The following is a 24450-nucleotide window of genomic DNA, read 5'->3' on the forward strand; positions in this document are numbered from 1 at the left end:
AGGCAGAGGGGGAAAGGCATAGACTGATCAGTTTTTCCAGCTGAAGGATAGAGCATCCACTTTCCAAGCTTTTTTGTGATGAATTCTTGTGCAGAATTTGTCCAACTGATAGTTTTGGGGAGAGGCAAAAAGATCTATGTCTGAGCTCCCCTATTTTTGTGTCAACATGCTGAAGATTTGTGGATCCAGTTTCCATTCGTGTGGGTCCATAAGGTTTCTGCTTAGTTCATCTGCCAGAGTATTTTTCTTTCCTGGCAGGAACTGAGCTTGTAGATGTATTTGGTAAGTCAAGGCTGTGTTCCACAAGACCATGGCTAGTCTGCAAAGAGGGTAGGAGTGGGTACCCCCCTGCTTGTTTATGTACCACACAACTGTAGTGTTGTCCGTCTTCATCAGTATTCGTCCTGGATGAAGGAAGTCCTTGAAGGCTGTCAGAGCATTTTGTACAGCTATCTTTTCTTTCTGGTTGATATGTAGGTGCATTTGATTTGGGCTCCATTCGCCCTGAATGCATCTCCCTGCCAGATGGGCCCCCCAAGCATAGTCTGATGCGTCTGTAGTCAGGGTTTGGGTGGCAGGGAGTAGAATGAATGACAGTCCCTTGTTTTGGTGACAGGCCTCTGCCCACCATAGGAACTCCTGTTGCAGGCAAGGAATGAGAGGAATCATTGTTTCCAGGCTGTGGCAATGTTGACTCCATAAGCTTTTTAGGTACCACTGAAGTTTCCTCATATGCAATCTTGCATATGGAATTAGTAGAATGCAGGAAGCCATGGACCCCAAAGCCTGCAGAATTTGTCTTGCAGATAGCTGGATTTTTGTGGCCACTTGTTTGAAGCATGTTATCAATTGAATTTGTTTGTCTGGCGTGAGGTAAGCCATCTGGGCAGTTGTACTCAAGCTTGCACCCAGGAATGTAATTATTTGAGAGGGTACCAGTTGTGATTTCTTTTCGTTTATGGTGTACTCTAGGCATGTTAGAAGCCTTTTTACAAATGCCAGATGTTGTAGAAGAATGTCCTTGTTTTCTGCCTAAATTAGACATTGTCCAGTTAAGGATAAATTTGAATGTTTCTTTGTCTGCAAAATGCAATCACTGGCGCCAGGCACTTTGTGAAGACCCTGGACACAGTAGATAAGCCAAAGGGCAGTGCAGAGAACTGGTAATGCAAATAGCCTGCTTTGAAGAGAAGGTATCTTCAGCAAGATTCCCTGATTGGGATATGCAGGTAAGCCTCTTTTAAGTCTAGAGTTACAAACCAGGTATCCTTGCCTAGCATAGGCAGTAACTGTTGCAGAGTCAGCCTCTTGAATTTTGGAAAGTCCAGGAAGGTATTTAGAATGGATAAGTCCAGAACTGGATGACATGATTTGTCTTTTCTGGGTACCAGGAAAAGTCTTGAATAAAAACCTTGTCCTTTTTCCTTTTCTGGTACTGGTTGAATAGCCTCCATATCCATGAGGGACATGACTTGTTTCTGGGCCTCTGCCCACTGATTTGGAGGCAGATCTGGCCATCTGTTTGGAATTGGCAACATGTGGAAATGAAATGTGCATCCCTGGGATACTATATTTAAGACCCACTTGTCCTGGGTAATTAGATGCCAATTTTGAGCATGAAGTACTAGTTTTCCCCCCAAAGGGGTTGCCAAAAGATAAGTGCTTGGAAATGGCAGAGGAAAGTCATTGAGACTGTTGTAGGGGGGTGCTCTGCTACTTCCAGACTTGGAGGTGGAGGCACCCCATTGTTTTGTTCTGTAAGTTCCTTGTGACAGAAACCTGGAGCCTTTGGAGTGTCTGGGTTTAACCTGAGCAGCTCTGTTGGGTACTGGAAAAGACCAATTCTTAGTAGGCCAGTGCCTACTGAACCTGGGTGGCTGCACTTGTAAGAAATATTTTACAGTTTGCATAGATTTAGCTTTGTCTTCCATCTTTTTCAAAACGTCTTCTGCCTTATTGCCAAACAGACTGTCCTGTTGTAAAGGAGCATCCAACAATTTAGCTTTAACATGATCAGTCAGATTTTGCTCCTTGAGCCAAGCATGCCTTCTTATCACAGATCCAGTTACGCAGCCCTGCAAGAGGCCTCCAAGGAATCAAAACCACATTGCAAATTATGCTTTCCAACTTGTTCAGCTGAATGCAATAAATCCTGCAACTCTATTTTCCACACAGTCAGAAATCAACATAATTTTCTGTTTAAGTAAGCCCATGACATGCTGCTGATATTTAAGCATATGAAATTGACAGTTTAAAGCCCTGATTGCCAGGGTTGCAGACATATAAACCTTCTTACCCCATCTATCCAGCGCCCTGGAGTCTCTATCAGAAGGGGTAGGATTTTTAGCAGTAGAAGCTTTAACACCCTTGGGACCCTGAGAAATTGTTTCAGGGTCAGCAGTAGGGTTTTTGAAAAGAAACTTGTGGGAGTCAGGAACCCTGTAATATCTGTCTGGCTTACTAGGGGCCAGAGGCAGGGAATCAGGAGCCATGCTGGATTCTGAGAAAACATCACCAACAATGCCTAAAACAGGAGGTATAGCCAAAGGCCTATGCTGAGGAAGAAGAAAATGCCTAAGCCTCTTTTTGGATTCTGAAAAATCCTGACTCTCCCAATGAAAATGTTCCCTTAAGGTATGCAAAGTTTCTCCAAAAGAAAAATCCTCAGGAGGAGAAGCAGAAGGGATGGATTCTTCTGCATTAGAGTCCTCATAAGGGGAAATAGAAAATCCCTGATCAGAACAGGAATCAGAAGAAATGGAAACCTGATCTGAAGATTCATAATCAGTGCCTTGCCTAGGCCTCTTAGCAGGAGGGGGTTGGGAACCCCTGATCAAGGTAATTAAATCCTCAGCCATTTTGATCATTTGTTTTTTAGGCATAGGGGCCTGAATACGTGGCTCATGCGTCGTTTTTTTAGGCATAAAAGTTGGTTTTGGCCTTGGTTTTGATGATGGCGTCGGTTTAATATACAAATCTTTAGGGCTGAAAACACCCTCAGAAGCCGGTGCCTGCTCAGCGGCTCCGGTCCTATCCAAGGTAGAGGCCTGCGAATCAAAAGTAGCGGGCATCAGGGGCTGCGAAAGCACCTGAGTACCGGTGAACCAGCAGCTGGCTTAGGAGAAGCTTCGTCGTCGGTTTTGGACCTTGACGGTCTGTCTCTGTCTTTTTCTTTGCATTTTTTTTGTGAATTCCAGTAGTCAGATTGCTAACCAACGACATTTCAAGATAGTTAAAACTTGAGCCAAAGTATTTAGAAGCAAAAATATACTGACGCTTAATAGTGCGTTGGTTAAATTTAGCACAAAACTGACAGCAAGGCACATTGTGGTCAGGGCCTAGGCAAGGAATACAGTACAAATAAAAATCCTTGAGGTATTTGCTTCCCACAAGTAATACAATTATTAACTTTTACTGACATTGGTAAGGAGCAAGAAAAAATGTTTCCACAACAGGGTACTTAGCTTTAGGTTGAAGACTTCGGTTCTGAAACTTGAAAATGAAAATTTCAGGAGTCGGCCGACCGGCACTTGTGAACTGCTTCTGCTTCGGGCGCCGCACAGCAAGAAAGACTGATTAAAATGGCATTGGTTGCATGTTTTATACCCCTGACGACCTGACATCATGGAAGAGGAGATAACAACCGATGCAGGACCCAAGACCTTGTTATTCAAGCTGACTGAAGGCAACCTGCCAGCAGATTACCCAAATGTAATGACTGCAAAAGTGAAACATGAAGAACATCTGTTAACCCTAAGCCACCAGGCACAACTAAACATCACCCAGTATTAGTCAGTCTGTATTCTCTTAACAGGACTTTAGCATAAGTACATTTCTTTATTCATTGCTGTGGTATGTGCGAGGGGTAGGGGTGGAAGGCTTGACAAGGTTCTGGGCTGAAAAAAACTGAGATACAGCTGGATGTGTGTAAGGTAGCTGTAAAATTCCTCTCTCTAGTGATCTGAGCATGCTGCAACATCACTACAATACACAAATATTTCCAAATGTGACTGATCCCCAGTAGCTAGTAAGTCACTAAAACGAGGGTCAGGTTTGACATGATCAGTATAGCTTTTGTGATTTAGGCCCCTGATTTTCTTAGTGGGAAAGCATTGTGGTTGCTGGAGTTGTGTCAGGTATTTGCACAGGTACATATTGAATAAGGCATTATACTCATCAATTAGCTTAATGAGTGCAGAATACAGTGGAATTATCACCTCCTTGGACCTGGATGCTATACCCTTACTATTAAGCTGTTCAATGTAAGAGTTTCCTTAAAACAGTAGAAACATGGTGATCAAACGACAGCTCATTGTCCAGATGGGTTCCCAGATCCCTCAATACTGGATCAAAATTTAGGGGTATGTTATATTTGCAGGGAATGTCATGCTTGCTGAGGGATACAATTATATATTTTTGTCATTTAGCTTTCAATGGTGTAGTGGTAATTTGCTGTGATTGTAGAGCACAACATCCCGGGTCTGAGAACAGCTCAGACGGTGTACTGGTATTTTAGGAGTGGGAGGTTGGTATAATGGTTACGGTGTTTACCTTACAGGCACAAGGTGCAGGGTTTGATTCTCACATGGCTTAACTGGCTAGGCTTAAAATGGCTCATAAAAGCAGTTAGCCTAGTACTAATCTATGAACCTATTGTAGCAGTAGCACATGTCAGCACTTAATTAAAAGATTAATACTGCATAACCAGTGCTGCATTTCTGGTACTGTACATATTACCACTGGGAACTAACATCGGGTGGCACAATGCCAGGGCACTTCTATGGGCTGGGCTTGTAAAGGCTCCAGGGCCATTAGCCTAGTACACACCTGTGAACCTATGGCTTTGATACTAGCTATTTGTTTGGGAAAGGCCTTCCTGAAGGATCTTGGTATCTTAAGTTTATAATGCCACCAAGTTTAAAGTCATCTGTAAACTTGGCCAGTCACAAGCCTAAACATTAGCTAAGAACTTCGAGAAGTAGATTCCAAAGAAGAGCTGCCCAAGTACCAAACCCTGAGGCACACTAGTACTTGCAGGTCTTTTGAAGGAGGTACATCCACCCACCCTGACTTCCTGCTTTCTATCTGAGAGGCAGTTTGATATCCAATGAGTTACACAGGGATTTACCTTTAGCTGGATGAGGTTATCAACTATGCCTTCTGAATTTAGGTATGTAAACAGTTTTAAATGTCCCACATAGCTAAGCCTCTGCTGCCCATCTGACAACTTGTTACATTTGTTTACTACACAGGCAATCAAGACGTTTTCCTAATGTCTAGACTTTATTAGGCTACTTAATCTACTAGTAATACTCTTCCTACCTGCATATCATTTTTATCCAATGTAAGTCCATTAAACATACCATTTAATGCATTTCATACCCATATCTAGACAGGTTTCTTTTCTTTTCTAGTCGAAGAGCTGTGTCAGATGTTCAGATACTGTCCTATTAGCCACCTTGAGGCTGTTCTATGATGTCCCAACTGCCCCTATATTCTGTTGCATCTAAATGCCCCTTAATACCTTCTTATCTGCAGTAGTTGCCACCTCACCTGTCCACCTAGTTTCTTTTGTCCTGCCTTTCCAGACTAATATTATGCCCTTCCTTCCCTTGCAAACTATCTTCCATTTCCTGCCAACCTTAGATTTCTGACCTTCCCAAGCCAACTTATTTAATTTCCCAACCTGTCCTTTTTATTTCTCCCACATGAGAAAAAGATTGTTTTTTTCTCTCTTCACACCCACTGCCCATCTTTTTGTTAATTTTACACTTTCCTTCCTTGTTTCTGTCTCTCTTGGTGGCACCACCCCGTTATTTCTCTCCTTCCTGTATTTTCTCCTTGTCGTGAACTGTACTTATTCTTCTATGTCTTTTGCGGCCCCCCACAGTCCCTTTCTTACACCCCCCCCCAAAACAGTTCCCTTTATATGTCAAAACTTTCAATTCAATGCTTTGTTTCTGTATTGCAAAACCCTTATCTGACAATTCCTCTCAACTGTTGCCCATTCTCAGTCCTAGACTCTGTTTATGGCTAGGCCTGATTTTCCTTCTGATGTCCATGACCAACATAAACAACTGCATTGCATGTTGGTTGTTTGCTAATGAAGCACTAAAGTGTAGATTCATCACCTCATTCTTTCTGTTCAGAGCTCTATACTAAAGATTTGCCTCTCATTGATTGCTTTCTGTTTAATCTACTCTTATCTGATTATCTCAATCAGGCTACCTTCTCTGCACAGCTTAAAATGGATTGGTCTGCTTTGCCTCGGGCAGACAGATTTCCTATCAAAACTGTCAGTTTTTCCTTGTCCATCTCCTTACCCTGTCCTTAACCAGACTGCTAACCTGGCAAATGCAGTGGTGCCCTTATAAAAGGCATTAATTCTCACTTTCACCAATAGCAAACTTGCTTCTTGGAAACTGAATATGGGCTTCTTTCCTTCAGTTTGATTTCAGCAGTCCTGCCCTTCTATATTTTCACGCTATAGTGAAAATTCTTCTACAGTCTTCATCCTGTATCCAAACGTGATGCACACTGCCACAATCCTTTGGCCTTGTTTACCTTGTAATTTCTAGTGTCCTATAACTTGGGATATCCCATGCTCTCTTACTGTTGTCCCACGGCACAATTATCCAGGTTTTCCACATTACGCTGACTTCAATATCAATTATTAGTGTTCCAGCTTAAGCATCTTTCTGATTAGGCTTATGGCACTATCAAACTTTAATTTGACTTAATTTTGCCAGTTTATCTTCTTTCATCCTTCCCTCAGCATTTTTTTATCTGCCTTACAAAGTCTACCCTTCTCTCCTTTCCTTATCATCTGTTCACTTTATCACCTCCCTTCATCCTACCTACTGGAGTCTTCACTGATATTACTATTGTTTTGCTGCTGTCATTGTCTCTATGCAATGTTATCACCCGGTTCTAGTTTCCCCTTATCTTTTTGACCTAATTCCCCTTCCATTACTGTTGGCTTCCTCCATTTATTGCTATTTTCAGTTGCTTACTCAAACTTTCCTAGATTCTTTCTTAACCTCTTTTCATTCCTTTGGAGCAGCTACTGCCTCCATTTTCTATTTTATTTAAAGACACAATAATTCTGATGCACCATTTGACCATGACTCATTGGGAGCTGACATATATCCTGTCAATGTTAAATAGTGCTTCATCTCCCAAAGCCTTCCATTTATCCACTGTCTTAACCCTGTACTCCTAACCCCATCCACTGACCTAGGAGTTGTACTGCACGACCCTCTCCTTTCAAAAACTGTTGACCTCTGGTAAGGATAGTCGAGTGCGCAACTGTACTTCACTTCACAAATCCCAGAATGACTGTATTGCCTCTCTAGTCCTTTCTATTGCCCTTTTTATGGTCCTCTCTGCCAGGAAAGTCATTCCTACACTATAGATGTCACCTTCAGTTTACCAATGAAATCTCGAGACTCACACTGTAAAGTCCCAAGAGACAAAAAAAAATAATACAGAGTAAGAGCAAATATCAAGCATTGCTCTTCTCCTTTAACCTTCTTTAACTTGCCCCCCCCAAACCCTTAAGTCCAACACTGGCATATTTCAGGGAAAAGGGAATATTCAGACACATAGCAGTCTTAGACAGTATTAAAGTCTGGATTATTTAGCCATTTGGTTTACACATTTCAGGACTCTGCAGTGTAGGTCCTAAGATTTTAATCAGTCTCTGTTTCCTTCATTTTGTGACCAATTTGGTCACTAATAAGCAAGTTATAATGAGGGACCATTTTACCTCCATCACACTCCTCCCTTCCATCCCGTTGCTCCAGACTATGCCACTAGTAAATCAGTCACCTACCACTAAAATCCACAGTTTTCGTTTTGGACTAGGCCAACCTGTCTCCCCTGTGTGACTTTTGCACCTCCACACCTACTCCCCTTTGCTTATTCTTTTTGCCTCCCTTATGGCTAATTTCCCTGCAGCTGCCTAACTTCTTGCAGGGCTTCTATTACTTCCATCTGCATATCTACCACTAACTACAACTCCCCTCTTAGTCTCTCACCTCTGTTAGGTCTGCCCCTTGCCCATCACCTGCATGTTCCTCTATCCTTTCACTATCTCTCCTCTCAACTGCCTATAAACCAGGTAATCACATTAGTACAAAGACTATTTTCAGGCATCATCCAGGCCAAAATGGATTCAAACAACAATGGCATTACATTGATAAAGTAGCAAAGTACAACAGAATAAGTTAATCTTCAAATCTCATTGCATTAATACTATTCAATTATCTATCTTTGTGATTAGTACAGCATGTAACTTAAGCAAGCAAGATTACTTTATCAGACAGAAGTAATTATAACTGCGGTAAATGTGGCTTGGCTTTGTACATATACTGTTTCATGTACACACAGCACATGAATTTTAAGAAGAGAGTACGTATAAGTTAGTAACTTTACAGTTGTAAGCAGTGTTAGCAGGTAATGTTAGTACATACTAATTTTAGACTTAATAGGTAGTGTTAGTAGAGACAGACAGGATATACTGGTATTTGCACTATATGTACATATTTATATAGATTCATAGATTAGTCCTAGGCTAACTGTCCTCATGGACCATTTTAAGCCTAGCCAATTACCCCATGTGAGAATCAAACCCTGCACCTTGTGTTTCTAAGGCAAGCACCTTAACCATTACGCCAGCCTCCCACACCACACCACATTAAAGTTTAAAATGGATGCTTCCTTGGTCTCTACCCCCTGACTACTTCTAAGTCATACTCCTTAGATCTTCCCAGTCTCTCCAAACTTTTCTTAGTCTCGTACCAAGTTCTCCTGCTGCACTGCAGATGCCAGTCTCTCGATCTCTAATCCTCTAACTGACATCTTCCTCTACAGTGCCAAAGATCTGTTCAGAAGCTCCCCATCCTTTAGTGCACCCACAGATTCTTCCTCCATATGACAGTCTAAGTCAAACCCCTGCTGTGTAGCCTAAGTGCCAAACCAATAATCCATCTTTCTCCTATCCCTTTCTTCAGGCAGTACTCTTCCCACCCTTTTGACTCATCTTCTTTTTGGTTCCTGGGCATTTGTTTTTATTCATTTCATTATTTTACATATACTTCCTTGCACTTGTTATTGACCTATCTACCCTTCTTCAGCTTATACACTGTGTGTTTCTGCTTTCTGTCATTTCAGACCTGGTACCCTCCCACTTTGCTCTCTCCATCTCCAGAGATGCTATGTCTTAGTCTCCTTTCCACTCACTTCAACAGGGAACTACTGGCTATTTTAAGTTCTTTAACTGTGTAGTCCCTTAAACTATTTAAATCCCTGTTACCTAAAGTCCAGCAGGTCTTGGTATTTCTGCACTAGACTGTCTTTCCCTAACTTTGGGCCTGCCTGTAGCTGGCCTATCTCTAAATCCTGTCACTTACTGTAATCCTCCTTGTCATCCATTTTCTCTTTATTCTAGTATAATTGTTTAATCCTGTTCAGTTACCTATCAGTAAAATCTAATGTATTCTTTTTGGACTAGACCATCCTGTAACCATTTTACTTTTGCATCTCTGCCCATTTTTTTCTTCTCTTTTACTTTGTTGGATACTTTATGTTACAAAATCAGTTTACCTACAACTGAACATTAACTCAGTTAATGAACACCTGATATTGCCTAATTAACTCTCTTGCTTGATTTGCTTCAAGTTTTGCCCTCACTCTAAATGTAAAATGAAGTTATGGACTGGATAAACCTGCAGAAACTCTATCTTATGAACTTTTTTTAAATGTTACTATCCCATTTGAACCACCTACTTTCATAACAGATGGTGAGATAAATCTGACTTCCTTAAGAACCAAACCATTTCCAGGAAGGTTTAGTGATGTTGACTACTGCATAGTGTGAGCAAAGAACTTGTGCTGCACTAAAACAAATGTGAAAGGTAAAATGCTAGTGTGTATACACAAGTATCCCAAGATGCAGTGGGCTGTATAACATCAGATTTTAATAAAGACATAACATGACGGACGGTCCAGACCTGTCCTACTAAAATAAATAAAACATAAAAGCTGTAGATTTTATTTACTTCTTATTGAGTTATGAAACACATGCCTGGCAATATATTTTGGTGGAATACAGTTTTATGCCCATTTTTGCTCCAAAAGTGAACTGCAAAAATGGGCAAAAGTTAAACACAAACACACACACACACATATATATACATATATTTTACATGTATAGATGTATATCTATGCACACACACATGCACACAAACACATTGGTGTTAATACTAGTGTGAACATTGGCTCTAGGTTATTATCACTGTTGATGTGACACCTTAATCGTGTGAAACGCATTTGAACAGAATTAGTGGAATACTGGAATTTGTCTGAGATTACCGAATCTTAGACATAGTAGAATTTTTTTCTTTTCTCCTGTATCGTATGATTTCATACTTGGCATATTTAAGTTACTGAGGGCGTGGAGTTTATTTTGAAGTACCTTACTTTGACATTCTGTTCTTCAATGCAGTGTACGTCGACCAACTATCACAAAACCACATACACACTATATATATGTAGAAAAAATACAAGGTTGGACCACCACGATGAATCAATAAAACTTTTATTCCAATGGAAAGAATATGGATAAGCGCTTTCACGTACACAAGAGTACGCTTCTTCAGATCTCTAAACATTCTAAAGAGCTCTCATCTTAAATAGTATTCACTGAATTATCCATAAATTAATTATTCAATCAATTCATCAATAAAATAATTAAGTTTTTCATATTTATTTAGTTGATTTAATTTTATGCAGTGTATTTTAATGGAATTGATATTGTATTTATATACCTATAGTAAGTTATGAATTTTTATTTAAATTGAATATAAATTTGTGAATTCATCTATTAATTCATCTATTAACAAATATTATTTTGTTATTATAGTGATTAGTTAAGCATTGGCTTATAAGTATTCTGTATATAAGTATGTCTTAGTAATTGATATACTTTCGAGTATTGTATGTTAGACGTTTCATCAAAGAAGTGTTGTTTGTTAAATGAAGCTTTTAAATAGTAATGTGAGCTACTCTCTGGATGACTTAATTAATTTTACTGACTTAATTATTTTATTGATGAATTGATTGAATAATTAATTTATGGATAATTCAGTGAATACTATTTAAGATGGGAGCTCTTTAGAATGTTTAGAGATCTGAAGAAGCGTACTCAGTGTGTACGTGAAAGCGCTTATCCATATTTTTTCCATTGGAATAAAAGTTTTATTGATTCATCGTGGTGGTCCAACCTTGTATTTTTTCTGCATTTCGTTTTGAGTTTTTCAAGTCTGGACCTTTGGACAGCAGCGTTACTTTTTATCTTAGTTACACTATATATGTGTGTGTGTGTGTGTGTGTGTGTGTGTGTGTGTGTGTGCGTTAATCTGTATATGTGTATGTATACACATATCACATACTTATTTATATTTATAATGTATGTGTGTTTGTTCATCTATGTCTCTATATACTTATAAAAAGTCTGTGCATGAAGGTAAATGTAAACAAGTGTGTGCATGTTAGTCTCCGCAAGACACATTACAGTGGAAGAGGGGAACAAGAGCCACCCCAAATCTGAAAGTGAACTGTCAAAAGTTGCTTATTTATCTTCTCCTCAGCAACATTTGTAGCATTTTGAAAAGGTAGCCGAATGGAACACCAAGACGTCCTGGAACTCTGAAAAATTAAGTGCCGTCTACAGCAACAGTGAAGTTTGAAACCTACTTCTACAAAATTAAAAGCATTTTTGCAGATGGCCAAGCCCACTGTACCCAGCCCCCACTACATATATACACCAATTTCAAGATTGCTGTCATTTTTCTCCAAGATACAGTAATTTCAGACATAGTATGCTTTTCCATCTAGTCACAGCGAAATGTTTGCAGTTCTGAGGAGCGTATTTTTGGTCTTTGAACATACCACTGGAACTCCTTGAGAAGTATTATCTGAATTCAGGTCACCAACATCAAAGGCAGTCATCATACCCACAGCACCACTGGGCTGGCACAATTCATGTATTTTTTCCGATTGAGTGTTTGTAGCTTAAACCCTCATCAGCACATTAAAGTAGCTCCTTATCAGACAAAAGGTGCCAAATGCAGTTTGAAATGTAATTAATAAAATATTACACAATTCTAGAAAGTTTTGAAGTTCTCCAAGACCTAGTTATAAATATGCAGAGACAAAGTTTCCCATGTAGACCAATGCTTTTCTAATTTGTGTTCACATTTAATTGTTGTGGTTGATAGCCAGCAATATCTGCAAAGTGGAATATGTTTTCTCTTAAAATGCAAAACTAGTAGGATGACACTATACATGATTCAGTCTTGAAGAAAATATTTTTGAAATCCTACCGGTAACGAAAAGAATTTCTATGCCATGCCAACACAGGGTCATGGCCTGAAAAACAGAAGATGGAGGGTTCACATTTGGACAAGATCTCAGCTTTTTTTTCTGCCTGAATTTTATTACAGTGGGGATAACACAAGACATAAAGTCAAAGATATTAAGAAAACGGACATAAGATAGAAAATAATGTAACATCAGCTACAAAATAATGCTTCTGATGCAACGTTGCTTTAAAAATGCCTCTCTCTCTTGCATGTCTATCCTAACTTGCAGAAGCAAACTTACAGAAAGTGGCTTATGCAAATATTTACGATTAGAATGAGCTCCCAAAAACATTTTAGTTACTCCTCCATTTTAAGTCTTTACTCCAGACCACTCTACTGCATATAAAAAAATATTTAAATTCCAAATGTACAATCATTGATTAAATAAGCTTAGGAGGAAGATTGCAGAGATTCCATCAGGAACTAAAAGGATACATTCAGTTCGCTCCTGCAGTTCTGCATGAAGTCCACCACCCCAACCAGGAGACTATGCTTTATCAAGTTTTCATTAGCCCATATCAACCGGACATCTGTATTCACATTAATCTGAGGGAGAAACAAAGGAAAAAATGTAAATATATTACAACAGTTAATAAAAATTTAGACAAACGTCAGTCACCTCCAGATTAGGAAACCAAGTTCATTTTACATGAAGGACCCAAAGGGCTGAATGGCTACTTTACTCCCTTCTGCTACTTTTGTTCTTGCCCTGATTTTAAATACCAGTTACCCCTGACAACCTGAGAATGCTGATAGCTACATAGGTTTCCAGACAAGCCTTATGAAGGCCAGAAATGGCAGTAGGTTGCAACATTCTGAAACTGCAAAAAAGCATGAAACATTTTAAATATCAGTTACCATGCAGATGTACATGCCACAATATAAACTTCATGGTGTGTACTGTAACAAAACTGAAGGACGTATGAAAAACACTAGCTAACAAAAACAAATACAAAGATGGAAGGTTAGTTTCCATTGTCAACACTCAGTTGTCTATGCGACTGACTTTCTACAGGCAGGTTCATTCTACTAAATTACTCCTGTCTGATACTTGCATGAATCCACTGAGATTTTCTAAAAATCTTCAGCATTACTGTTACAGACACCTGCAACTTTGTCCAGTGATCAGATACTGACCACTGTTGAATACTTAATGGCTTTGAGGGAACAGAGTCACTCTGACATTGTCATTGTTTTTTTTTCTTCTTTCTTGATTGATCCTTTGGGATGTAGCTAAAACTCTATGACATTAGTACATAACTGTGTACCAGTATACCATAGTCACCTATCTACTCAATATACACATACAGGCTGCACAGCTGCAATGCTGCTTTTCCTCCTACAGGAGGTGATGTTGCAGCATAGGAGATTCCAACTTTTCAAATAAGAGCAGCACCCCAAAGATGCTACTGTTTATAGGTGACAACACCCACAATTCACAGCATTTTCTGGAACCTTAAACTACACACTCACCAAAAGATCATCTAAAGTGTAACAGGAAATATAGTGCTTAAAAACTCAAAATAACAATGCTATTCTTTCACGGAAGATGATATTAAAGATTGAACTATATCCAGAAAAACAAAAAAGTCTGATATTTTCATTCTGTGACATAAGCTGCTACTTGTAACTCAAAATCAACGCTTAATGCAGTGGAAATGAAGAGAATATTAAAATTTATAACTTGGTCAGCTTTGTTCAAGAACTATCCTTAAAAGCCAGAGGAATAAAGGGTGAATGTAGTTTTTACCTGATGTCCCCCTTCATGGAATAGGAATGGTGTGGTACATTCTGCTCCACTACTTCCTGGGTGAATACAGCTGGTTGCACAGCAGGATCCCTCACATGCCCCAGCTTTTGCTAATTTAGTCATGGCAAACTGGGAACAAAAAACTTTTTTAGAGTCACACTCTAATTTTAGTAAGGTGGATATATATTATAGATACATTGACGACTTGTTTTTTCTGTGGACTGGGGACTACCTTGAATTTGGTGAATTTGTTACACATTTGAATAACACTACAGGATTTTTATCCTTTAAAATGAGTGGATTTGGAAAAAATATAAATTTTTTGGATTTGAATCTAAGTATAGATAATGTAACAAGAGAATTCAAAGCAAAATATACAGAAAACCTTGCTTTGCTAATCAGTATTTACATAGGGACAGTTTGCATCACATTCATATGAAGAAAGGAGTCATTAAAGGTCAGGTTATAAGATTGAGTAGACTGACTTCAGATGAAGAAGTTTTTTTCTAAGGAATTAATATTCCTGAGATCTTTGTTTCTTAACAAAGGGTATGATTTGGAATGGTTAAAAAGAATAGAAGATGAAGTAAGAACTTCGAGAAGTGGGGTTGCTAAACCCATTTTACATTCTAAGGACTCAGTGGTGGGTCCGCCAAACATTTATAGGACTAGTTCCACAACGGAAACACAAGAATTCAATATTGCATTTCACTTGCCAATAGCCAGAGAAATGTGGAACATTAAATATATTATTGAAAACAATTGGAGAATAATTCTTGGAAACAAGGAACTGGCTTCCATTTTAGGGGTGACACCTAGATTTACGTTCAAGAGAATTACTAACATTAAGTCTATGTTGGAATCAGGTAAAGTGAAAAATAGTAATAACATCCGTATATGTTCCAACAAAAAGGAAACTTTTAGTTGCATGAATTGCAAACAATGTAGGTTCATTAGCAATTCTTCCTTCGTTATTGTGGAACATTTGAGACAAACATTTTGGGCAAAAGATTATTATAATTGCAACAGTGAGTATGTTGTTTATATAGCTACCTGTACCACATGTAAAAATTACTATACAGGGAAAACAAAGAGAAGTCTGAAACGTAGAATATATGAACACACACTAGCTATAAAGAAAAAAGACAAGACTAATTCACTATCTAGGCATGCACTTTCTTGTTCATTATTTAAAAAGTTTGAATTTTTTGTTTTAGAGAGTGTTGACAAGGCTTTATTTGCTGGGGATTTAAACAACACACTGGAGTGTAGAGAAGCATTCTGGCAGCTCCTGTTTGGGGCAGATATAGCACCCGGCTTAAATGAAGTCATCAATTTGAAATGTTTTTTAATGTACAGATGAATTTTTAACCAACATTTGTATATAAGGACATTCATAATTATATACTGTGTATTAGGGATTGACTTTATATTGATTAATTAATTAATCAATTGATGTTTTAGATCATTTCCTGTAAGTTAATTTAGTATAAAAGGAAGGGGTAGGTTTGTAAGTGTTTTTATTGATGAAGTTCACTTGATTAAAAGTGAATGAAAGCGCTAGACCTATTGTCCGAGTGTGGCTATCTGGAAGTTGTTTCGAGCTGGTTTTTCCTTTCTTGCATCTATCTTTTGAACTGTTGGTAATGGATGATCCCATGTGATGTAAACTTCATCATTTTCTACAATGCTTTGTGGCTAATTTTTCCAGTGTTTTTCAGCCACTTCCCTACCATAATGTTTGCACAATCCCCAGTGCAACAGTCTTGCCACATTATTATGCCTTTCAGAATACAGTCCTTCTACCATTAGTATGTCACAAACAGCAACAAGGTGTGCGAGAGTTTCCAGTTCTGTTTTACAAAACCTACATTTGTCTGTTTCCCCCACATTCCCACATGTTCAATGGACTTTGCAAACCAATGTGTATACAGCCCACTATCTCGGGCTGCCAATATTAACCTTTCATCTTTTGATTTGAATTCACCTCTTCTTAACCATTCCTGCATTTGATCCTGATCAACAGGAGGTTCTTCGAGAAGTTTTCTATACTTGCAACTATATTTACGGATTTTCCCCATTTCTTGCCTTTTTAACTGATCCTTCACCTTATATCCTTTCTTTTGTTTTTTGGCACATTCAGTTCCTGCCTGATTTTTATCTACTTCTGGTTTGAATTCTATTCCTGCTTGATGTTGATATGCTTCTGCTAAACTAAGCAGAGAGTCATCTTAGATTTTTTTCTTTTCCATTTTATCTATGTAAACCTTTTCTAAAGATTCCACATCCTGTTCATTTACTTGTTACAATATTCACTCCAAGGATGATTGGTTTAGAATTTGATTTCCATTTACTGGTAATTGCTTTTCTGGCAGCCACCAGAATTAAACTTTACAAGGCATTATTATGTCTAGGCAATTCAAGTCCTGTTATCCCAATTCAAAAAATCATTTCCTTAGTTACACTCATCTGGCTTGCCCATTATGCCTAACAGAGTACTCTGTAAGGAATTTTAAAGTCTGCTAACTCATTACACTCGCAAAACATATGTTCCCAGTGACCTCCTTATTTCTCATTATACTTCCAGCATTTGCCATTTAACTGAGTTTGTTTGGGGTATAATAGTATATATGCAACTACTTCCATGCAAAAATCTTACATCTTCTAGACTTTGTTGCAATAGTTTATATTCCTTACTAATTATCCCTTTTTAACAGCAGCTTCTGTTCCAGACTCAGCTTAAAACTCAACCAGTACAGCTCTTTCACTTAGGATTCTCCTAGCCCTTTCTCTCTGCCTATACTCTATCAATCCCTGATAGGGAAGGCAATCTCTAGCCTACAGTCCAAATTTTTTCTTGGCCTCTTCCCAGTCTATTAACTTTCCCCCTCTATTTGTTCCCAATACCTTGGTTCCTTTGCTAGCTTCTACCAGTAAATTCCAGACTTCTCCTGCCTATTCTACGTACCCTTAAATGCAGTCATCCTTAAATCGGCAGGATCTCCTTTGTCCAATCCCATGTTGGATTGTTTTTTAGTATACTTTATGCTACTTTATGAATATAATATTCTGTATAATTGTTATTGTCAAAGATCTACATCCAAAATATCACTCTTTCCTTATTTCTTGAATTTCCCCCCACTTCGTCATCATCCCTTTCCACTTTGAAATGCAGCCTTCTGCTTACATTATACATAATACCCTTAAAATGTGTAACTCCAAAATATCCCTTCAAATCAGGTAACCTTAAACATTCTTGTTCTATTGGAAGGATCAGCTTATCCCATTTGACTTTTGCCATCTTCTCTTCGCACATAAAAATCATTCAACTCTTTATTAATTACTATCCACAACTTCTCCTCTGCCTGATAAAAATATGCCTGACCTGTGTATAAAACTAAAGGGACTAAAAACATTTTTACTGTTTGTATCCTGCTATCTATTATCCATAGAAGCAAGAGCTTCCAATTTCTCAGTTTTTATATTATCTTTTGTTTAGTCTCTTTCCACATTTCCTTAGCTGCTACAACAGCATCCCTTTCATGTTCTCATAAATATGGGTATTGTTGAAATAATTCACATGTAGGTACAAATTTCACAGCTATAGCCTTTGTTTTATTTTCACTAATTTTATATCTAGAAAAAAACTGGAACTGTCTCAGAATGTTCTACAACACTGAGATGTCCTTTTCTGGTTCCATCAGGTATAAAATATCATCACCTACACATAAAGCCTATGTTTCATGAATACCATACCAATTATATTCTTGAACTTCAGGTTCCCTTATTTGTTTGCCAATGGTTCTAAATATAACGCAAATAACAAAAGGGAAAGAGGACTCTCTGCCTGGTTCCTCTGTTTAGATCCAACTTATCAGAGGAGGAACCCTCCCACTTTGATTTTTGCCTCCGATCCCTCATATATCCTCCAAATTGACCTTATTATTGTATCATGAAATGCAAATGCTTTCATTGTTCTACTCGTAAAATCCCATCTTCCTCTGCTGGATGCTTTTTTTGCATCAGGACTCACCAACAATAATGGTATTTTCTTGCACTCGGCTTCTGGATCATTACTGTTCTATTAATGCTGTCAAATATTTGCCTTCCCTCCACAAAACCACAGTGATCCATAGCTATCAATTTAGGTAACACATTTGCCATTATTTTAGCCATTATAGACACTAACACTTTATAATCATGTTTTAAAACTGAAATGGACCTATATCAAGCTGGATCTGATGGGTTTTTACCATTGTTTGGTATTAGAGCCACCACAGTTTTTTTTCCAGGATGTTGCTGCTTTCCCTCCTTTTAAAATACTGTTAACCAAAACCTTCCAGATCTTTATCACTTTCTTCCAAACTTCCACCAGAATATCATCTACTCCTGGAGAATTATTGGTTATAAATAACCATTTGTATCTCATGTCCTCCTATCTTAACTGTTAATTATTGAGCTTCATCCACCTCTAACTTTGGCATATTTAAGTCTTCCATAAATATTTCCATTTGAGCTTTTTCTTCATTTCCCCACTTATCTGCATTACACAAATTTTCATAAAATTCCCATAATATCTCTAATGCTACTTCAGGATCAATATCATCATCATCCCCTTTCTACATGGGGTTGGGCTATCGCGTTAATTGTCGCCAACTCTCTCGATTCAGTGCCACACTCTGGCCTTTTTCAACACTCATGCCTGACTTTTGCAGATCTTTCACACAATCCATCACCTCTTTGCAGGACATCCTTGCTTCCTCTTACCTTCTTCCTGTCTGTCCCAAATCTTCCTCACCATATTGTCTTCTGCTTTTCTACACATGTGCCCAAACCATCGTAATCTGTTCTCTTTGATCTTTTCTGCAATTGGAGCTACTTTGGCTTCTGCTCTTATGTCCTCATTTCTTCATCTGTCCCACAGTGTGTATCCTACCACCTTTCTCAGGCACTTCATTTCCCTTACCTCTACCTCCTTCAACTGTTCTGCCTTTACTGTCCAGGTTTCTGTACCATACAGTAGTACTGGTCACACCACTGTCTTGTACACCTTAGTTTTCAGCTTCTTTGGCATTCTTCTGTCATAGACTACACCTGATACTCTATGCCAGTTGGCTGCAGCCCCTCTGATTCTAGCTTTGACCTCTTCATTTCAGACTACCCTTCTCCTCAACTACTCTTCCCAGATACTTGAAACTGTTTACCTGTTCCACTATCTTCCCTTCTATCTCTATTCTCAGCTTCTTCTGATTTCCCTTATTTGCTGCCATTACCACTGTGTGCTTAGTTTCATCCCACGTGCCATCAGATTTGCATTCCATTCTCCTATTCTTTGCTGAAGTTCTAGCTCAGAGTCTGCCTGCACTGCCACATCATCTGCATACAGCAGATTTATTGATCCCTCCCCTCCAGTCTGTTTGCTAATGTAGTCCATCACCAGTATGAATAGCAGTGGGCTCAGAGCTGAACCCTGATGTACACCCACTTCCACTGGGAACCCCTCTGTGAGGCTGAACACTGTTCATACTTGAGTCATTGGGTATTTGTACACAGTCTGTGCTAATTCTACCAATGTTTCTGGGACTATAAACCACCACAGTACTGTCCAGATCAGCTTTCTTGGGACCTTGTCATATGCTTTCTCCAAGTCTAGGAATGCTCAATTGGACTCTCTCCTCATCTCTAGCTTCTTCTCAAGTATCTGTCTCAATGCAAACATCAGGTCAATTGTGCTGCATCCTGATCTGAATTCAAACTGCTCATCTCCCATCTTACATTCTACTACTCTGCTTATCCGTTTATCAATCACCTTCTCCACAACTTTCATGCAATGTGATAGGAGTTTGATGCCCACAGTTGGAGATGTCCCCTTTGTTCTTGTACACTGGCACGAGTAGGCTTATTCTCCAGTCATCTGGGATACACCTTTCTCTACACACTGCTATTAGTATCCTCAGGAGCCACTTCTCCCCTATCTCACCAGCATTTTTATCATATCTGCTGTGACCTCATGTGAGCCTGCTGCTTTCCCTGACTTCATCTTCCTTAGTGCTTTTCTTACTACTTCTCGGGTGGGCTCCTCTTCTTCTCTCATCGTAGGCTGTTTCTGGGGCAGTACAGCTTATGTGGGGTTTTCTTCATTCAGTACCTGCTGGAAATACCCCTTCCATCTGACCCACACCAGGGACCCTTGCCCTCTGGACTGGTGAGCAGGTTGTTGCTGGCATCCCATATGCAGGGGCTCTGACTATCTTCTTTATCTTTCTGTCTTTGCCTTGCAACCTGATATAGTTTTTGTGCCCCTTACTGAGTCACTTTCCAGAAGTTGGTACAGTGCCTCTGATGTCCAATTCTTTGCTACTGCAACTTCTTTCTTAGATTCTTTGTTAGCCAACCAGTAATCCTTCCTAGCCTGGTCAGTCTTTTCTATCTCCCACTTCTTCCTGCACTTCTCCTTTCTTTTGATGACTTCCTGAACTTCTGCATTCCAACACCAGCTTTCCTTGTGTACCTTATTTCCATACCTGGCTCGGCCAAATATCTTTTCTGTAGTCCTAAGACATGCTGTTTTTTAGGTGCTGCCATTGTTTTTCAACTCTACCTATTTCCTCTTCTGCTTGGGGTGCTAGAGCCCTGAGTAATTCCTTTAACTGTTGTACTTTCTCTCCAGTCAACTTCCAGGTTTTCAGCCTGGTCACTGTTGATCTTAGTGTCTCTGACCACTGCTTGCAGCTGATTGTGGCAACTAGTGGTTTATGCTGTGGGCTGACTGTTTCACTGGGGATGACTTTGCAATCATGGATTCTACCCCAGTGCCTTTTCCTTACTAGGAGGAAGTCTACCTGAGTTGCATGTTGACTACTCTTGTATGTAATCTTGTGACTGTCTCTCTTTCTGAAATGTGTTGGCTACTATCAAGCCATTTGCCAGACAGAAGTCTAGAATGGCTTCTCCTTCTTTATTCCTGTTGCCCCACCCATGTGGACCCAGGCAGTCCTCATATCCTGTTCTATCTCTCCAGATATGTGCGTTCAAGTCACCCATTATCAACACCAATTCATGTTCTCCTGCTTTATCTAGTAGATCCTGCAACTGCTGTCTGAATGCACTCTTTTCCTCACTATCACAACCCTGCTGTGGAGCATAGGCTGAGTTTATGAATACTGCCCTATCATTACACTGGAGTCTGACTGCCATGAGTCTGTCATTAATTCTGATATTCCTTACTGCCTTCTGAATCCTCTCTCTCTCTCTCACCACAATTCCTACACCATTTCTAGCCTACCCTCCGCCTGAGTAGTAGACTCTGGATCCCAAGCCACGTGGCTTTGCTGCACTACCCTTCCATCTTGTCTTGTCTCTTGTATACATAGGATGTCCGGCCTCTTCTGTAACATCATGTCATCCACTTCCCAAGCTGCGTCCTGTCAGTGAACCTACATTAAACGTAGCAATTCTCAGTTTATGTTTGGCAGGTTGGTTGGTTGCAATTCCTACACCATTTCTAGCCTGCCCTCTGCTTGAGTAGTAGACTCTGGATCCCAAGCCACGTGGCTTTGCTGCACTGCCCTTCCATCTCATCTCTTGTATACATAGGATGTCCAGCCTTTTCTGTAACATCATGTCATCCACTTCCAAGCTGCGTCCTGACAGTCAGTGAACCTACATTAAGCGTAGCAATTCTCAGTTTATGTTTGGAAGGTTGGTTGGTTTTACGTCCAGCTTTCGCTCAACAGAGCTATCCCAGGTAACCCAGTCTGGGCAACTAGACACCGGCCAGCCAGTAGCTTATTGACCCAGGGCTGCTGGACTTTATGGTGGGTGCACACTAGCCAATAGGGGCACATATACCTTTCCCATTATAAGCAAGGGTCCCTGGTGTGGGTCAGAGTAAGCCGGGTCCTCAATCCACTTATCACCGGTAACTACCCATGCCCATTTTTGGCGACAACATGACCGAATCACCTAGAGCCATAGTTTACACTGTCAAGTGGCTAATCCTGCCACGGCATGCAGTCTGTGATCCATGTTCTCCTATCTTGAGGATACTGCTCACCACAGTAGATGCCCAAAGCAATTGGTCTGTACAACTCTTCCCCCTATAGGGCACCATGTAGAGTCTGTGCTGCTGCCCACAGCTCCATTCATTGGCAAGTTTGAGATGGAAGCAGCATGTTTTTCAGACATGGAAAAAACCCCGGGTTCCTATGAGTTCAACGAAAACGCATCATGTCGAATGCGTTTTCGTCAACACATGTAGAGCGAACAGGCAAAACAGCGAAGCAGCTGTTCAGCGAAATTTTTCCCTGGGAAAGAAGTCACTTGACCGCTTTGTTGTTTTGCTGTGTTCTGAAGTGTAGTGTGGTTCCTTGTCTGGTATAGCTCCAGAGCATAATTGTGCAACAGTTACTGACCTTAGGTTTAGGGTGCGGGTTAAGTTACTGACCTTAGGGTTAGGGTGCGGGTTAAGGTAAGTGCATATGTATGAAAGTGTTTACTGTTGTATATTTTATGTTAAATGTATGGTTGAGTTCCATGTGTATGTGTTTTCAGTTGTTTACTTTTGTTTTGGGGGGGGTAGAGTTAGGGTTAAGGTAAGTGTGTATGTGTTTGGAGCTGTTTATGTGAATGTGCGAGAGTTACTGACCTTAGGGTTAGGGTGCGGGTTAAGGTAAGTGCATATGGTTTAAAATGTTTATTGGTTTTTTTTCGTTAAATATATGTTTGGGTTATGTGCATATGTGTATTTAGTTGTTTACTGGTTTTTGGGGGGTATAATTAGGATCGGGTATGTGTTTGGAAGTGTGTAATGTGTTTTTTTTTGTGGGGGTTGGAACAGTGATTTCTTTCCCTAGGAAAGAAATCGCTGTTTTTCGGATTTGACATTTTCAGCGGTCTCTGAAAATGTGTTGATGTAACATCGTACGCTGTTTTAAGCATTCAATGTTGCAATATAGACCCAGAAACCCCATGGAGACACAGGGAGAACATGCAAACTCCTAACAGGCATTGGTCGGAGGTCAGGATCAAACCTTGCACCTTGTGCATGGGAAGCGAATACCTTAATCATTAAGACATCTGGTCTGGCCACTTCAGGATCTCTGGTTATTTTTCTTGTTATAGGCTAAGTTTTCAGAACAACCCCTTCTACTTTCTGTTGCCGAAGTCGTTGTGCCAAAGTTTTTACACTCTGTAGTTAATACCAAAAAGAAAAAACGTTGCTTAACAGCAATCTTTCTAAACTCACGCATATTATCCAGGTACCCCATTATTTTTCCCTCTAGCACTCTCAATTACATCTCTTCTTAATCTGCGATAATCCCATTATTTTGTAATACTTCAACCTTTGTCATTCCCTCTAAGTAATTCTTATTGCTTCTTGACCATACCTCATTTTCTTTTACTTTTACCCTATTTTTAAACTCCACTTTCATTTTATCCCACTCAGTATCTATAACTTCTTAAGTACTTTCTATCTCCCCAGTAACTCCTGAATAAGTAACTCCTGAATAATGTCTACTAACCATTCCTTAAATTCATCTCTTTTTAACAGGTATGAGGGGAGCACCAGTGTCTCACCGTTACTTCATTACCCTGCATTTTTATCTTAGTAATTATTGGTGCATGATCTGAAATAGTCATTGGATGTGTCAAAGTTCTAAATTAAATACACATGTTCCTGTGAAATATAATTTATGTCTAGTCCAGTTACTATACCTTGGGGAATAATATGGCAATTCTGTCAGAGTTCCTACTACTGAATTCATGTCTTCCATACCAAATATTTTCATGAACTTCTTCAGAAATTTACCCCTATTACATTTTCCCCTCTAGGAACCCCAGATGCATCCTCATTGCTTCAAATCAAATTCCAGTCCATGCCTATAAGAAATATTCCCCACTGAAAGATGATTTCTCCCCAGTTGTTTTAAGCTCCATATCAGTTTTAGGTGGAATTTAAATACATGCCAGCATAATCCTCATCCCTTGCTAGTAGCCCCTTAGTACCAGAAATCTGAGATTATTATCATTTTTTTCCCAAATGCTATCACCATTGGAGCTTCGCTAGCAATTAATACAAGTACACCTATTTTCCTTTGTCCCTGATATTCTGCTGAATATCCACCCCTAAATCCTTTCTTTATGAAATTCACATATGCAGCTTTTCAAATTTGTCTTCTGTGGCATATTTGCACTCTGCATTTCTTAATATAATTAAATATTGTTTCCTTTTTGTCTGTACCTGTGGCACCATTCACATTCCAAGATAATATG

At 39.5% G+C, this 24450-nt stretch overlaps 1 protein-coding gene across 2 annotated transcripts in view; it reads right to left on the minus strand.

The window, feature by feature from the left end:
- LOC122811370 (transmembrane protein 268-like) overlaps positions 1-24450 on the minus strand; it is a 469464-nt gene that overhangs the window by 68819 nt on the left and 376195 nt on the right. For both annotated transcript variants that reach the window (XM_044083169.1, XM_044083168.1), the window contains one exon: positions 12861-12971. In XM_044083169.1, the coding sequence (XP_043939104.1) occupies positions 12861-12971 (111 nt within the window). The remainder of the gene's footprint in view (positions 1-12860; positions 12972-24450) is intronic.

This window comes from Protopterus annectens, chromosome 9.part0, assembly GCF_019279795.1.
Source record: "Protopterus annectens isolate FY-2018-M chromosome 9.part0, PAN1.0, whole genome shotgun sequence".
Taxonomy (NCBI): Eukaryota; Metazoa; Chordata; order Ceratodontiformes; family Protopteridae; genus Protopterus; species Protopterus annectens.